General features: G+C 38.2%; 1 protein-coding gene across 1 annotated transcript in view; it reads right to left on the minus strand.

Annotated features, from left to right (window-relative positions):
* Nucleotides 1-17,399, minus strand: part of ADAMTS19 (ADAM metallopeptidase with thrombospondin type 1 motif 19) — a 118,687-nt gene extending 101,288 nt beyond the window's left edge. The window contains exons 1-2 of the mRNA XM_057385142.1: nt 17,156-17,399; nt 15,596-16,203 (exon numbers count right to left, since the gene is read on the minus strand). Of these exons, the coding sequence (XP_057241125.1) occupies nt 15,596-16,203; nt 17,156-17,240 (693 nt within the window). The 5' untranslated portion in view covers nt 17,241-17,399. The remainder of the gene's footprint in view (nt 1-15,595; nt 16,204-17,155) is intronic.
* Nucleotides 17,400-17,441: the final 42 nt, after the last annotated feature.

A 17,441-nucleotide genomic window follows, 5' to 3' on the forward strand; every position in this document is an offset into this window, starting at 1 on the left:
AGGTCACTATAGATAAAAGTAACCCCCAGGGACTTGAACAGAAAGTCCAGAAAAAGAATGTCATCCATGAGCCAGATAAAAGCATAAAGAAAGCAGTAGACAACGAGAGCCCTCAGTACCTTTATTAAAGCCATATAATGACACAAATGTGGGCCTCATGGAGATACCAGTAACTCACGTGACCTCATTTTAGTGCCACCCCCCCCCCCCAAAAAAAAAAAAAAATGCATTTATGAGTCGTTATCAACAGGAACTTCACGAAATTCATCTAGAATGAATGCCAAGCCTAGCTTCAGGCCCTGAAACATCCAGCCCTGGTATGGACTTCATGGATGGATGGCTGGTGAGCAAATCTTCAAAAATGGTCCTGGTGCCCTAAGGGCAGTATATATACACAGCAAATCAAGATAAAAAGCCTAACGAAAACTTTACATAATCCCCTGTAGTGTAACATAGAATCAATAAAAAAGAATATTAATACAACTGTCTTTGTACAAAGTTTTTAAAAAAGTCCACAGTGATGCAATTCTGAATGAATTTATGCTTCCAGAACATTGCTGTATGTATGATTTCTAAAAGATGTGATAGCTCGTTCAATAGCTCCTCAGTTTAGGCCAAATAATCGCTATAATTCTGTTCTGCTGGAATTTGTTTTTTTGCACTAATAATAGCTGACCTATGCCACTGCCTGCATCAACACTGACACCTCCCCAAGAGGGGAGACAGAATCATAGAGTCATACTGGTCTGTGATGCTTTACTAAGTTGTTTATCAGTTGTCCTGATCTCTAGATGCTACTTCAATTCTAATATTTAATTTTATTCTGTCTTTGCCTAAATTCTGAATTCTCACCTTGTTCTACCATTGACTTAGAATCTAAATTTTACCAAGATACTTGGGTGTTCTTGACAAGCATTCAATCTGGGGACTGTACTGCTGAATACTAAATATCTGAGACAGTCAAAACTAGTGGCTATATTTTAAAATTTTGACATAAATCACCACTGAAAACCCTAATTTTTAATTGCAACATCTACAAAATGAAAAAATTGCAGTTGAATGGAAACATGAAAAAATACTCTAAAAATATTTGACAGAAGCCTGAGTACATGCTTTTCTTCCCATTACTATGTTGCACAGCTAAAATTACTGTGTAAATAAATATATTAAGTAAGTTGCAGACATCAAATTCTAGATACACAACTATAGAACAGCTTTACATCTGTTAATCTACCAAGTGCTTACATTCTACAACTTTTCAATGAGGAGGAAAAGATAAAGCAGAGACAGACTATAGAATGTAGAGATCGTCAGGAATTTGGAGTTTGCAGTACATGAACTTCCATTTTCCTTCACCTGAACAGTTTCATGTTCACTCAAGAAAAGTACTCCACAATTATATCTYTAAAATCATACATTCAAAATTATAAATACCTAAAGATTTATACTTAGTAACTACAAATTAAGAAATGCAGATTTAGCACTGGCTTGTTCTTCTTTTCTTTATGCAGCATTGTGAAAGTTTATGAGGTACAGAAAACCTATTATTCCCAGGTAGCAACACAGGTAAGGTAATTTATGAATTTTTAAAATCAAATTAGCATTTCTGATTCAAGTGCTACAAGATACTGAAATGAAACTCAATGTATGTGACAGTCAACTTCAAACCTGTTTTTTTCAAGACACACAGGGTTAAGGACACAAGGTGAAAATACCCTTGATGTTTAAGCTAAAATATTTTAAAAATATTTAAAAATTTTAAAATAAAAAACTGCTTTATTCATTTGCTACAGGTAACTACGCAAGGATTGACTAATATGATCATGAAAAGAAACAGCTATTTGCAAGTCAGACTTCATTAGCAGTGCAGCTATTAAATGTTCAAAATATCCATAACAGCACACAAGACACACTCTGAAATCCTTAAGAAATAATTACAATACTTTCATCCTTAGATGCCTAAAGCAATACAGATTTTAYGGCAACCATGACTATGTGACTAAACAGAAACTGTAATGCACCAATCCACCATGCAATAAATTAATGGTCTTTCTGGTCATTTCTCCCTTCACTCAGTAGCTCCTACCCTTTACCTTAGAAGCTTGAACTGAGCAGAAAAATGAATTAAATCTTGGAATTTTCCAATCTCCCATTCTATTACAGAAGAAATAGAAGCTCCAAGGAAAGGCTAGACAGCCTCACAGGATGACTTTTTAGCTCAATAACGTAAGTTGAATCACTAAAATCATAGCATGATTTGGGGTTGGAACGAATCATCTCATTCTGACTCTCCTGTCATCGGCAGGGACACCTTCCACTAGCTCAGGTTGCTCAGAGCCCCATCCAAACTGGCCTTCAACACTGCCAGGGATGCAATGCCCACAGCTTCTCTCAGCAAGCTGCTCCAGCACCTTATCMCCCTCTGAGTAAAGAATTTTTTCCTAATTTCTAATCTAAACCTACCCTTTTCCAGTTAAAAGGCTCTTACCTTATCCTATCACTACAAGCCCTCTCTAGTTCTTTTGTAGGCCTACAATCAGATCAGAAGAGAGTTTTTCAATTATAGAAGGGAAAAAAAAGGAAAGAAAAAAGAGGTTGTTATTATGGCCATGGTCTCAATCAGCTCTGGCCAATATATGCTTAATAAAGCAAGATACAGTATTCCATCCTAGCTGTCTAAACACTAAGATTCAGATCTAATTTCATATTGATTTAGATCAATGGTAGTGCTTTGACAGTACATATAAAGTTATTTTACATAGTTAAGATTCTGAATTTGTGCTATGTAGCAAAATCTATTGCCTTCAAATTTATGTTACAAAATTAATTTATTTAAAAATAATAAGTAATGAGTGGAGCTAGAGCTACTAAAGAGAAGACAAGTAGAAGACAATGTCTGTGCAAAAATAAAAAGTTGGCCAGCTAATTTATTCCTCTTCACTTCCATTAAAAATACTATTACTCTTTGGAAATAATTTAAATGCTATTAAATGAACATAGAAAATTTCAATACTCACAGCTCTAAATTATTATCTACAGAYAGAAACCTATTTTTTTAAAAGAAGAAAACTTTTCAGTGGTCTTCCAGGATTTTGTTTTTTTGATTTCGTATCTCAATCAGTCCTTATGAAGGCTACAGAATAATTTTTCATTTTTCTCAGCTCTCATTTTCATGAGCATTTTCATGAGGCATATGTTCCAAGAAGCTGGAAGTAATAAAAGGGCCATGTCTTCAGTTTGGTTCATTAAAAACACAATGATCAGAGCTGACTGTGATTCAAGCACGGTTTCCACATGAATGAAAGAAACTAAACACCATTACAAAAGGAAGCATTAGCCAACTATCAAGGCTGCTAAACCTAAGGAAAAAAAACCCTAAAATATCAAATGCTTGCTTACTATGGACAAAGATCTTCATTTTATCCCCTGTACAATCCTGTATTAAATATACTTTTTATGTGGTTGCATGACTTCAACTCCATTGTTGGTGCATGCACCAACTGACAAATGAATAAAAATGCTTCCTCTCTGTTGCCTGAAATGTTCTGAAAAGCCTTACTTTATTTTGCTTCAAAAAGTATGCTGGAGCAATACATTCAACCAACCACAGAYGACTAATACAAGCCAATAAAATAAACTACAATCAAAATGAAAAGCAAAATACAATTATATTTGAACAAGTCTGATACAGCCCTTTACTTGCAGAATTCAAAGTATAACTGACATAAAAATCCATTTTTAAAACAGCCACCTAACCTGTAAATTGTGGCTGTAATGTTGTCCAAAGTAAGGCATGGTGTTAACATTCATTTGGTTTTGTTCATCAAGTACATGTTATACAAAATGGAACGCAACCACTGACTTTCTGTTAGAAAAAATAAAATTCACATACCCAGCCRTAACTCCTTTCCAGAATAAATACAAGAGCTTCTATAAAGTAAGCCATGATTTAAAAAACTTTATTCCATAAAACTTAAGTTAAAAATTCTTTACAATGAGCTGGTTGAGTCATATTTCAGATCACTTATTTCACAACAACCTTCCAGTAGTTATTAACACTGCCTAAGAAAGTCTCTTTGCACAGCTAAACATGGCTAGTTACAGAAAAAGCAACACCTATGGAAACATATCACCTAAGGAAAAAATCCTTGCAATTAAAGACTCTGTGCTCACATASATGTTTCTTTAGAACATTTTGGTGTAATATAAGTAACTTCAGCAATTCTTGTGGTAAGACTAGAAACCACTCTTTTGGAAAAGGAATCAAAGYGTTGTACCTTTAGCAAATGAAACAGCATTAAATCCATTTCTCCAGTAAAAGCCTGCCCTTTTCCCATCAGAATCTGAAATGGTATTTTATGGAGGAAAACATAYAATAATACACAAAGGATGAGCAATATGTATTCTACACCTAGTCCCACGCAGGAGTTTAAACAGAAAATATCACCGTGTATGAAATAGCATTAGATTAGCACCTAGATTAATACCCAGAAGACCAGTACAAGGGATCCAAGTTTAAATTGATTCATCCATGTAAACACCTAAATAGTGCATACCAATGAGTTATCACTGTTCAAACCCATGTGCTTTCACTGCAGCCACCGAAGGATGTGGCACAGCTCCAAAACCCACCCATGATTGTCCACAGAGAAATTTAATCTCTGCTAATCCTTATTGAAATATCTATCCATGACTCCATTATTTTGGGGGTTTTTTGGGTTTTTTTGGGGGGGGTTTTTTGTTGGTTTTTTTTTTTTTTTTTTTTTTTTTTTTCTGGGACAGAGCCTGAACTGTTACTATTATTACCCTTATTAAACACTAGTTAATTCAAGGCAATACTCTCTGAAAGTCTGTTTTATTCAAATGTTCAATTTGCCAAAACTGACAACTGTGGACAACAGTGATTCAAGAAGGGAAAATAAAATATATTTTAGGATTAGAACTAAAATTCAACAAATAAAGTTAGTCCTTCTATAAAATGAAGTTACACTTAGGCTTTTTATATCTCTAGAATTATATGACRCCAAAACAGACAGCTTTAAGAGAAATAAACAGGACGCTGGACAATTTGTTATAAATTTAGATTCACATTGCTAAAAAAAWTTAAAATATATGAAAGTGATATCCCTCTATGACTTCTAACTGAAATTCATGTATTTTTTTTCAACTATAAACATTGTTTTTCTTTTAACTTCTAAACCTAGACCCTTCTTTCCCTTTTTTAGGGAAAAAAGTATTAATTTACCTTTTCCTGCACAAAGGAACTAATGCTCTACTACCCTTATGAAAGAAGGCACAGTACCTAATTCTTTTTCAGGAATTATTACTGAAACTAAAGAAGAAAAGTAAATTTGGATAAAGGCTTGTTTTCCTTTTAAGTTAGCTTGATTTTATGTGCATAAGAACACTAATGGTGTCAGAAGGGAGCTTTGATATTAGCATCTTGAACTAAGTACCATCAGTCTGACTGGCCACTTTTATGGAAATTGGTCATAKGAAATAAGCAAAGGCTAGATTACTCAACAGGAAATACAAAGGAAAGGAATTATTTCCTTCCACTATTTCCAATGCAAATGATTTGGTATTGGAAGCAAAAAATAAAGAAACCCTGAATGGACATTCAAGAAATGTGTTATTATGCTTCCTTGGATAGGCTACTACAGAAAAGATGACCAGACAGGTGACCAGACAGAAAAAGGGAACCATGCTGGACTATTAGCCAGAAATTGGAAAACTAAGATTTTTGTATGCCTAATTGCATCCATTGTAGTCCATAAACCCTCTTTTCCTTTAAACTCCCTCACTACACTCATGGGTTTCTAAACAAATATTTGAGGTGAGATCCACTGATGTCACAAAGAGACAAAAGAGATTGGTGATCTCTTATTTAGGCATAAAACCACCTAAGAAACTTCCTGTGTCCTAACTTACAACAAGTTTGTCAATTGTCAGAAGGTTTCAAAATTGCACAAATTACAAGAGTTTCGCACGTAGCTTACGGTAGTGTCCCGGTTTCAGAAGAAAACCAAAGCACTCCATATGTGCCTAGAAGCAGAGTTAAATCTGAGTTTTCAGAGTTATAATCCAATTGTCAGGTTAATCAGATAAAATCAAAAGGAAAAAAAAAAACCCAAACCAAAAAACCCCACTAAACAACAATAAAAAAACCCCAAACAAAAAAAAGAAACAAAATAACACAATCAAAAAGAGTAAAAGCCCCCAACAAGCAAGCAAAAAAGAAAACCAAAAGCAAAAAGAAAATCATGCACTCCAAAAACATGCACATCTGAAGCACAGTTTCATATTTTATATAAAAAATGGCATTACTATAATGGCTGTAGCCATCACTTGGGCACTTCTCCCACCCAGCATCTCCTGAAGCCCAGAGGAACATAACAAGACATTTACTTTGTACTGAAGCATAAAAAGATGTCCCCAGCTGAATTAACATCTTGTGCAGAAATATCTGCATTTTCCTTAACTTACTGCTATCTAAATAAGCTTGACCTGACTTGACCCAGTTAAACTTCTGACATCTAACGAGAACTTAAGGTAGCACAGCTGAGATCATAAAACAAGCATATGCAATTGTTGGAAGACAATCACACAGAAACTAAATCACTTCACAAGTCAGTTTTGGGCACATTTCTACATTTTTGGATGCAAAACTCATTCAGAAAATAATTCTGACTGAAGTACTGGTAGACCCAAGAAAAACATTCAACAGCACAGGCTTCCAAAAAAATTTTACTTCTATTCACTTACGTGCAGATGTATGCATTACTAGCAGCTAATGTTAGGAGATTGATTTCTCATTCTAAATGAACTGTTCTAAAATTAACACAAGAAATATTCTTTATTCTTTAGCTTCCAAATAATACTTTTTGCTTATTTATGCCATTATGAAAAGCAATAAAAATAAACAAAAAGACCAGATTTTCCAGGCAATGACATGTTAACAACAAAAGGTTAACTGAACTGTTAATGCACTGCAGATGTACATCTGATYTTAAAACTAATATAGATGTTTTGGGCTATTGGTTTATAAAAATTTGACCAACTACCGTCTGGATATGCAATATAACACACATGCTCATGCACACACTCAGCATATTTCACACTATTTTCACTACACTGTTCATTCTGCAACGAGAAACCAACCACCCCTCATGCTATGTCCCTGAAGTCACCTGAGAGAGCATGGAAGAAACACACTCTACAGAAAAACTTCTGCAAACACCTCATTCTGCCCCAAATCCAAATGGCTTCATCTCACTCCTTTCTACTGAGGTAGCTCTTTTCATCACCTGGCAAAGAGATACTTCACCACTTGAACACAACTTCTACACAACCATTGGCTTCCACAGACTCCTCCCTGAGTAGTCTCAGCTACCACCAATCCCACAGCTTTCACACCGAATGCTTTTTATTGTTTTTTTCCCTATCTTCCAGCTCCCCCTATTTTTATGTTATTTATCGTGGAGATCACAGATGCTGCTCTTTGTCCCCATCACAATCCATCATTAACAACCAAAATAATCTCTACTCCTGCAAGAAAACTTCTAAAAGAGAAAGACCTTTAAACATAGTATTACAAGGGTTGCAACATGGAAATATTTGGTTCTTTTAAAAAAACCTGGTTCATTTGCCAGAGAAGAAATAATTGGCACATACATGAACTATATAAGCCAGGGATACATGTTCTGAAGAAAATGTTGATTCCACTAACATCAGCAGTTGTAGCTGGGAGACACACTCAGTGCTCTGCCTTTTCTTTTTAAAGCAGTTAACTTCRAATTAGGAGGCCAAAACTTTACTGATTTACTAATTTAAGTAATGGAATTACCCAGTTTTTCCAATTTACCATCTCACTTCCCAATCTTGAAAAATAACCTTGATAATTTTGTATGTCAATTACAGTGGATAGAGATCTCAGGTAATGCACAGAAATACCATTTTTTTTTTTAAATAAAGCTACTCTGGAGATACTGTCTTTTCTCATTTCTAAGTATCACTTGGAAATATATTGCAAAGGAAGCATTTGTACTGAAACCAAGCACTTTAGGAAAAAGAAGGCTATTATAAGTAGGATTGGAATCACAAATCAAACCTGTCTCAGGATGGAGCAACTGCATGATTGTAGGATAGTTCTTGGAAGAAGAAAGGAATCATTACCAMATGGTCTGAGGCATCATGGCTCAAAGCCTCGCATACCATGCCTCAGTGTTTAATATTAAAGGAAACAGAGATCGTTACAGTTCAAAGGTAGTATTGGCCTAAGTCAAAACTGATTTTCTAAATCTTCTAGCTTTACATTGACATTACTGTTCTTATGTTTAAAAGACATGAATTAAGAAGAGTTCTCAGATAAATAAAATAAAAATCTAACCAAAAGATGTTTCATCCAGTAAGACAAAGAGGAGTAGTAACAGACTGCAGCATCAGAACCAGGAAGGACAACAGAAACAAAGAGGGTTTATTTCTGTATCTTTAAACAGATCTTTGTTGATTTATGGCACTTAATGACAGTAATCAAACTTCTAAAGGGATGCCATTGCCAGTACTCCTTTCCTTTACTAAAAAGAAAAAAAAGGAAGAAAACAACACAAAACAAACCCCACCTCACCCCACAACCTAGGTTTAATAGTTCTGTTTGTAATTAACTCGCCCTTCAGCAAGTTTTTAATAGCATTAATAGTGTTTTGCTTGTACATTTATGCTAGTTATTTCAGCTAGCCACAGACACTTCTCCATTTTAATTTTCTCAGGCTTCTCTACTGTGTGTTGAGTTTTGCTTCATTATATTTTCAAGGTGGTATTTTAATGAAGAGATTTGAATATAACAGAAAGATTACAAACTCAGCAGCTAAACTTCAGCTGGAGGCAAAAATGTGGCATATGTGTCTCTGCCTAAGCATGCCAAAGTAACCTCATGTAAACAACTTGTTTTGCCCTGTTGGAAAACAGACGTCCTAGAGATCTGGCTGCCCTCCTCTTTCCCACCTTCCACTGTCATGTAAATCCAGGAGGAACGACCCAGATGAGTTTCAAAACAGACACTGAAAGAATGTGTTCTTCCAGGAGCACTAGCACATTTTGTTGGTTTTCTACCTTATGCAGAGGTAAAAAGTGTATTTTTGTCACAATGCTTTATTTTCCCAAGGATGCTTGGGGTTTGTTTTTTGTTTTTTTTTGTTTGTTTGTTTGTTTTTCCTGAGGAAAAAGGACTCAAAACACTTTCAGAACAGAGMAAAGCTGCTTTCTGTTCTGACATTTTCACTCATGCCCTACTTTGCTCCCCTATTTACACTGATCACAAATTTAACATTGTCCATTTAAAGGCATTTAAAATACAAACAAGGCACAGTTAAAGACAACAAAGTAAACGTTGTTAAACCCGTGAATTCTCAGTATGGGATACTCATAGAGTAYGCCCATTCACAGTTTATTTCTGTCCCTCTCAGCAAAGTTCCATTTCTCTAACAAACTAATAATGCAACAGTAGGCAGACTGCTTCTATTTGTTCTCCCCTTCATTTAAGGATCCCAGGAAGCTGGGTGAATAGAACGAGAGAGTGTACTTAATTTTATCCTGGCAGCCTGTAAGGATAATCCTATTCAATTTTATAATCCTCCTTCTGCAATGTCAAACTTTAGCCTGTACATATCAAATGAACCATAAAGACTGCTAACAGTCTCTTTTCTTTACTCTTTTAGGAAAAATTGTTGGTGATCTCTGTTTTCTAATGCTTACCCACCAGCATAAAAGAAGCTGTAATTGTCTCAAATTTCTTTTGGAAAAGCATCTGGTGTGGAAGTTACTCAATACGGATGTGTAACTGCAAGGGTCACCAAGGTGGGGAGGACCAACATTTGGTTGACAAAAGGCCGGGTATTTAACCCATTTCAGCTTGCATGTTGGTACTCTATGRTTCAGGATGTGTAATGGGGTAGCTGCCCTCCAGCCTGATCAAAGCAAGAAGTCTGTTAAAGTTTCAGAGYCTTACAGCAGGAGCTCACACCCTGTAGTGGCCAAGCTTCCCAAGGCAGTGTGTGAAGCCCACGAGCTGTTCTGACCACCTGCTCCCAGAGCGCGACAAAGGCAGGGATACTCACAAAAGCAAGCTTCCATGTCCACTGCGCAGAAAATAGACACGTTACTCACAGCACATGCAAACAGCCTATTCATCCTCAATCCATCAGACCCTGTGCCAGCAAAGGAGCTGCAGCAGGTTAAGCATTAAGCTGCCACTGAAAGCTGCGCGACCAAAAGGTAGAAATTCTGCGCAGCACTCCAAAACTGTTTCAGCTGTCCAAAAATTCAAGTCAACTTGCCATACTAARCACTACTCTCAYTGCAGGAGTCACAAGGAAGTGTAAYTCAACTATATTCACTGGGATTTWTCCCATATAAAAATGTTGAAACACTGTGGTTAAAATCCCTCTCTAGGAAGATGTCAAAACTTAGTTTTCCTCAAAAGTGAATGTGTGCAGAACTTCAGGAAAACATAAATTCCTCAATTGATTTTATTACTATTGATCTTTCCAATTTCATTCTGTTTGTTTTGATACAAGCCACAAAGTTAGACTGTCCTTGATGGAGAGGTACAAAATAAAATTCCAGTTTTCTAGAAGCTGTAATGTCCTGAATGTAAGGGTCATGTGGAAGTAGAATATCCTAAGAAATTTAAAGTATTTTTAATCCATCATGTTTCATTCCATTACTATTAGTTAATAACACTAGTCTTCAAAACATAGTTTGTCAGAAGTAAAAAAAATCATGTATTTCAGGATTTTTTTTCAAATCTTACTGAAGTGCTGAACAACCATTCCATTAGCCAAAGAAAGCATSCAGGTTTTTCACATCCCTATTTAATTCTGTTTTATTGTAAAAGTTACCATCAGAAATACCGTTGTCCAATGGTACTTGGCACATTTGTGCATGGCCATAGCACAGAACAACCATCATTTCTTTTGCTCACAGCAGCATCGCTTTCTATCGTGCTGTTTAGGTGAAGCATTTGTTTATAAACTATTGATCTGATTTTTTAAATATCTGCTTGTTTGTGGCAATGAGGCCTAATAAAAGCACCATACACTTCTGTAGGGAAAGCTGGATTGGAGATACGCTAAGACTTTTTCCAACTTAAGTCACTGGGAAATGCACATTAATTTTAATTGGAAATAGCATTTGACACTGACTTTTCACAATTATGAATATGCTACTGCCTGATTCACTTCCTTAAGATCCATTGAAAATCAGATGAATTTCAAAACTTCTCTCCAGTAAATTAACCAAAATGTCAATGTTGTCTTCTTAGGCAGAGCTCTGGAAATGTTCTGTCAGCCAACCTGCTAAGAAGGTGAGATGAACAGCACAGCAGTAAGAAGCTGCATTATCCTGTCCACCCTCTCTGTCTACATTTGCTCATGAGAGCCTAAATATATCCCATTGCTTTAGAAATCAAAAAACATCCAAATCCTTTTGCTACCTAGCTGTTCTCTATTTATCACAGACTGCCTTGGAAAACAGAAAAGGAAGCATACGGGAAATCCCAATACTGCCTGTCAGTACACAGCCATAGACTACTGCCCAAGGAATTCTTTACTGAGAAAAACCTGTATTAATACCTCTCTTTTTAAAATTTAATGAGTAGGGGACAAAGAATACATCTGCTGTGTTTATGGTGCTCTGTGGGAAAGGCAGTGAGACTACTTCAATTTTCATTCTAGCAATGGATTAAGAACCAGTAGTCTGAGTTCTTAATTCTCAGTCCACCGTAAAGTTCTCAAACAGCAAGTATAATAAAAATTACCAGTTATATATATATATATAACCAGCCACAAATGAAACTGTTCAATAACCTTTGACATGACTTTTTCTTATTTCAAATATTACGGCAGAACACAAGCAAACAGAAGAAACAACTGTTTAAATAGTTAATGGTCCAGCTCTGCAATTCATCACCTTCAGAGAAGCAGTCTCACTGACATCAGCAGGACTCTTTACATCCTGTTATTTGGCTTACCATGAACAAGAACTAGGCAGTCAGCAAACTCCTTATTCATCTTCCCCGACCACCAATGCAGAATCCCAAAATGTACTCAGAGTAAATCCCACCGAGCTTCAGAGATGTAAGTATGCACAAGTGTTTTACCAAGAAGTTGGAGGAGACTGTCACCACTGCTCATGAGAGCTCTGAGGTTGCCCCAAGGTCACCACAATGAAGTTTCTAGATAGTCCATGCAAAACTCCAGTCTTTAAATTTACTGGAAAACAACCACTTGTTGTTTTCTTTGAGTTATGTTTTCTTTGTCAAGATACATGGCTGAATGARGACAATGCTTGCAGCCAGAATTTGGTTAGTAATTATCTAGGAGTACAGCTCTCATTTCTCACCTCTATTTGCATGGTTTTCCTGCTATGTTATGAACCCTGTTATTTCACCCCTCCATACTTGCTCTTGAGGAATAGCATAAGAAAAAATACCCTACCAAAGTTCTCAAGAACTGTGAAATAATATGGGGAAATTTTACTGTTGTGATGTATGTTAGAARCTTTACCCAAATGCAACCAGTGAAATACTCAAAAAGCATCTACATTTCTACATCAAAGGGACAAGGTGCCTAACATGCGCAGCAATATTCTTCTGTCTAGAAGCTGATTTTTAAAGAGAGGTTTTTTTTTCAATTTCCTGGAATAATACTGGCATGTCAGGTCTCTGTGCCTTGAGAAGCTGGAACCAACACGAGCATCCTGCATGGATGGCACAACAATTCACCTGAGGCCTCTTTGATTTATTGAAAATCATGTACCTTTTGACAAAACTAGTCCTACATAAACAGCCATACATCTGTACTGTCTGGTAAGACCTTTCCCCGCTCATGATGACCAAACCACTACATTCCTTCACCCTTCCTCCTGCATAGCAAAATCACTGTTGTCTGTCAGACTACACTTAATTTCCTTGACAGGAAAGGAAAGAAGGAAAAAKATTTCCTTGAAGGAAAAAGATTCACTAAAAGACTAATTCTGAAGAGCAGAATGATGGAATCTAAGTTGCGTACCAGCCACATGTTTGATTTTCCAAAGTTATTGCTGCTTAGTTCATCTAAACTAAATTCTGAAAGGCCTTGAAGTGAGAGTCTATCTAAGATATTCATATTTTCTATGAAATGTCTTTATATTTAAAATTTAAAATAATAATTGTAATTTTTAAAAAGTAAATTTTAATTCTCGTAACTACAAAAAAAATATTTGTGGGTTCAAATTTCTGTGCTATTTTACATCTTTAAAAAAGAAAATGTAGGTTGAAATACTACACGGCTCTATCTGAAGGGCCAGGCCTAGCTGAAACAGGGTGGAATATGCACTGTATGTCAGGCTGTTTTTTCAATATTTTTGGAAACTCAGCAACCTACATATGTAATAAAGCCCAAACAATGACTGAATAAAGTGTGACAAATAGCTCAGAATTTGTTATGCTAACTGACATGACACCACAATGCAATTTTTTAAACTATGCCTGATGCAGCAACACTCTCAGAAGAACACATGCTGAACTATTTCACCACAAACAAGATTATACAGTKGAGGATCATGACAACACCAGTCAACATCAACAACAGTTTCCAATTTTATTAGATATWTATAGAATATTTTATGTTTCAGCTGCAGTTTTCTGTATGGAGAACACGATCTGGGCACATACATGCTTAGATGGACAAAGGGTTTGAGGTAACCTGGTACCCCTAGTAAAGTCTAACAGACACAAAAATTATTAACAGGGCTCTTGAGAAACTGGGATCTATCTAAAAAGTGAATTTCAATTTATATAATAAATCAGAGGTGCTACACATCTGCAGTGATTTGCACTGCTTTTGAGCAGTCATAATGAAAAGGTGATCATTATCTCCACCAATTTCTTTACAAAGATTYTCTCAAATCTAATTTTACCCAAACACAACATAGAAGGAAATAAAACTCTAGAACCAAGGAGCACACAAGCAAAACATGTTTCCAGAACACAAAAATCTTTTACCTGATTGCTTTCAAATCACCATCAGTTGACTTCCRATATTTTTCTCCACAATTAATTCTATTATCGTGCTTCAGAAAATCTGACAAAATTCAATAATTCAACTTTCATTCTAGCAATGATTCAATAATTAGATGCCAGCCACTTAAGAGTTGTGTGAAACTTGGCCGTTTCACTTTGCAGGAGTGCAAGCAAATATTTTATGGTGTCAATCCACCATTTTCAGTTTGTGTTGATTTTTGAAAAAGTTCAGACAGGCAAATGAATTAGCAGTCAAAATTTCTCCATTTTACTGGTTTCACTTCATGGCCATACAGATAAAAGGCATATCTTCATGAATCAATAATGGAACAAGTTAGATGTTCAAAATAAGAAGAAATACAAGAAAATATCTATAAGTGGCTAAGGTGATTTACACCCAAACCTCAAGATATGGAGGATGCTAACCCTCCCTAGCATCATTACTTCTTGTATTCTGTATTCTGTAAAGTGCTGCATGCATGTGCATTTGTGATGGTCCTAAATGAGAGTATATATAATTATTATACAATAATCATAATTATATATTTATAAATATATAAAGGCCCCAAATGAGAATAATAGTGGCAATAATTGGTTTTGTTTTAAATCCTGCCAGCATTTYACACTATCACAGGTAAATTTTCTCTCTACACTCTCCATCCACCCGCAAGTATCTCAGGATTGCAGCTCTTTGGATCATCACTGCTGTTGTCAGTGTACCCATTCTGCTCCTTATCTGGCAAAAACCATTACTGATGCAACAGAAATAATAGCAGGTGAAATTTGTTTTAAATAAGAGAGCTATTCCACTGAAGTAATAACCWTTGAAAAGGTCTGACTGTATTAACATTTCTGCTGAGAACATACTCATTGCACTCYTTTATGAAGGAGTTAAAAGAAGTCCCAAATTCAAGTAACTACAGGTATCACATGTRGGAAGCTGTGAGGTAGAGAAAAAAGGCCAAAGAGATGAAAGAAAAGGAGTAATGAAAAGGAGAAACGAGACACTGGTAAAATACTGGTAGAATAGGAAAGATARAACCATTTGAAAACTGAGATGCAGAAGATAAGGAAGATAACACAACTGAGGAAGATAACTTTAGAATAAATTTGAAGAACAAATGGATTACAGATGGACTGGAGGAGAGATGATCAGGCAGGGAAAAGAAAAGAGAGGGAGCATGGAGGTAACTAATTATGGACATCCTCAGAAAGCAAGTTAAAATTGCAGATGAAGATGAGAAAAGTTTAAGAAAGGATGGTATAAGATGGAAATACAAGACCAGAAGGCTATGTATTTGGAAATGGGATAAATAATACCAAAATTGTACAAGATAAAGGCAGAATTTCTATTTGAGAAATGTTATCAGCAGAGTATGAATAGGAAAGTTGTTAAAAACAATGGCAGGTACAGAGGTAAGACCTAAGGTGATTGGAAGAAGTAAGATCTTAAGAAAGGAATGGGAGTGAAAAGCAACAAATGAACAGATTTGGATGGAGACCTGGTTGCTACCCCTGCATGCAAGGTCATCTTACCAATCCACCACAGGTACTGAAGGAGGCGAAGGAGCCTGGGTAGCGCAGGACAGTACCACTGTAGTAACACGCTCTCTCAGGTAGCGACTGTGCAGCCCTGGGTGGACTTTTGCCCTCACCCCCAAGCCTCTCCTCCACAGCAAAGCCAGGAGCCAGGAAGCGGCTGTCCCTCTTGAGCAGCAGGTAGAGTTCCCGAGCAAAAGCTGGGATCCTCAGCAGCACTTCATCTCCATCCTCAGCTGGGGGTGGTGGGGGGGGAGATGGTGGRGGCAACTGAGAGGCAGCACCAGACCCCTGGGGCAGGGGGGACCAGTGGTAAAACTCCTGAGACTCATACTCATCCTCAGTGTCCTCTTCCTCTGCTGCCTCCCCTACAGCCTGGGCCTGCCCATCCACCGAGGAGGAGACTGAGCGCACCTCTCGGGAACTGCCAGCCACTGGGCCAGGTGTGACTGGGGCACTGAAAGTACTGCTTCGGTTCCCACTACTGGGGTCAGCGTTGCAACCCCCACCACCACCACTGCCACCAGCTGGCTCCTGCTGGCCTGGGCTCCACAGTGCAGGGAAGACGATCTCCCACTCCTCAGTCTCTTCTGAAGCATGAAGACCTGCGGGAAAGCCAGCAGATGCCTTAAATGAGTGGAGCACTGAACAGCATCCAGTAAAACCYACTCTATGCCCCCTACAAGATGGTCATTCTGACACCTAGACCAACAAGCATGCCACAAAAAACACAGTGGAATTCATTTGTCCCTTTTATCTGGTCCTTAAGCACAGCAGGGGGCCAGCKGCAAGATAGCTTTCTGCCTGCCGATGTGCCTGGAACACACCAGGGTCCTTGGTGATCACTGAGACAAAGCCAGAGCCCAAGCTGGGCAAAAGTTGTGTTTGTACCAGTAGCTGGGGATGTTCTTCCTTTTGATCACCACCTCCAGGCAAGGAAACTTGCATAAACCCTTCAATATGTAGACAAAGTAACAACTTTTTTATAGCCAAAAAAATTGCTGAGGAAAGCCTGAACAAATTTGAACGTTTCAACCCTCTTCTCAGCATGTTTTGCAAGTAGCCAAATATACACACACACCATCAAAGCKGCACATACAAGTGGCAGTTGCATGCACATGCTGTATCATGATMATTCGTATAATGAAACTGAATTAGAATCACTAATTAGTGATGTCCGCACATCACACACGCACACACTACAGCACAATATAACCAAAATTCCAGCATGCCAACATCATGTTTATAAACATCTGAGTACACACAACCTCCACTAGCCTGAGACAGGAAACAGTTTTATTTACCCATTCATCTCACACTCTAGGAACAGCACAGCCGGGAAAGGTGATAGGGCTGCCAGTGGAAACTGGGTCTCGTATAGCCGAAGCTGCTCAGTGCACCGCTGCAGCCGAGGCGCACATTATCTGATCACCCATCGCTTACGGGGGGCGGGCGCGGTTAACAATGGCCAGGTACCGCCACCGGCATCCGGCGGGGCGCGGAGGCCGCCCCGGGCTCGGCCCGTCCCGTCCTGTCCCGCGAAAGGCGCGCACTTACCTGCGCCGAGCCCGCTTGACAGCACGCACAGCTGGTAGAACACGCAACAGACGCGGCTCAGGCGCATCCTCCCGCCCAGCGCCATCGGCTCCGCGCCCGCGGGACGCCGGCTGGCAAGACACGCAGGGCCGTGCCGAGTCGTGCCGTGCCGGGCCGGGCGGGGAGCGCCGCGGGGCGCAGACACCTGGGCGCCCGCGGGGAAGCTCCGGGAGAGCGCGACTGGCGCGTCCCGGCGGGGCGGGCAGGCAGCACCGGCGGCGCGGGATGCGCGGCGGGCGGGCGGGAG

Source organism: Malurus melanocephalus, unplaced genomic scaffold (assembly GCF_030028575.1).
Source record: "Malurus melanocephalus ecotype Western Australia unplaced genomic scaffold, MMel_1.1 scaffold_15, whole genome shotgun sequence".
Lineage (NCBI taxonomy): Eukaryota > Metazoa > Chordata > Aves > Passeriformes > Maluridae > Malurus > Malurus melanocephalus.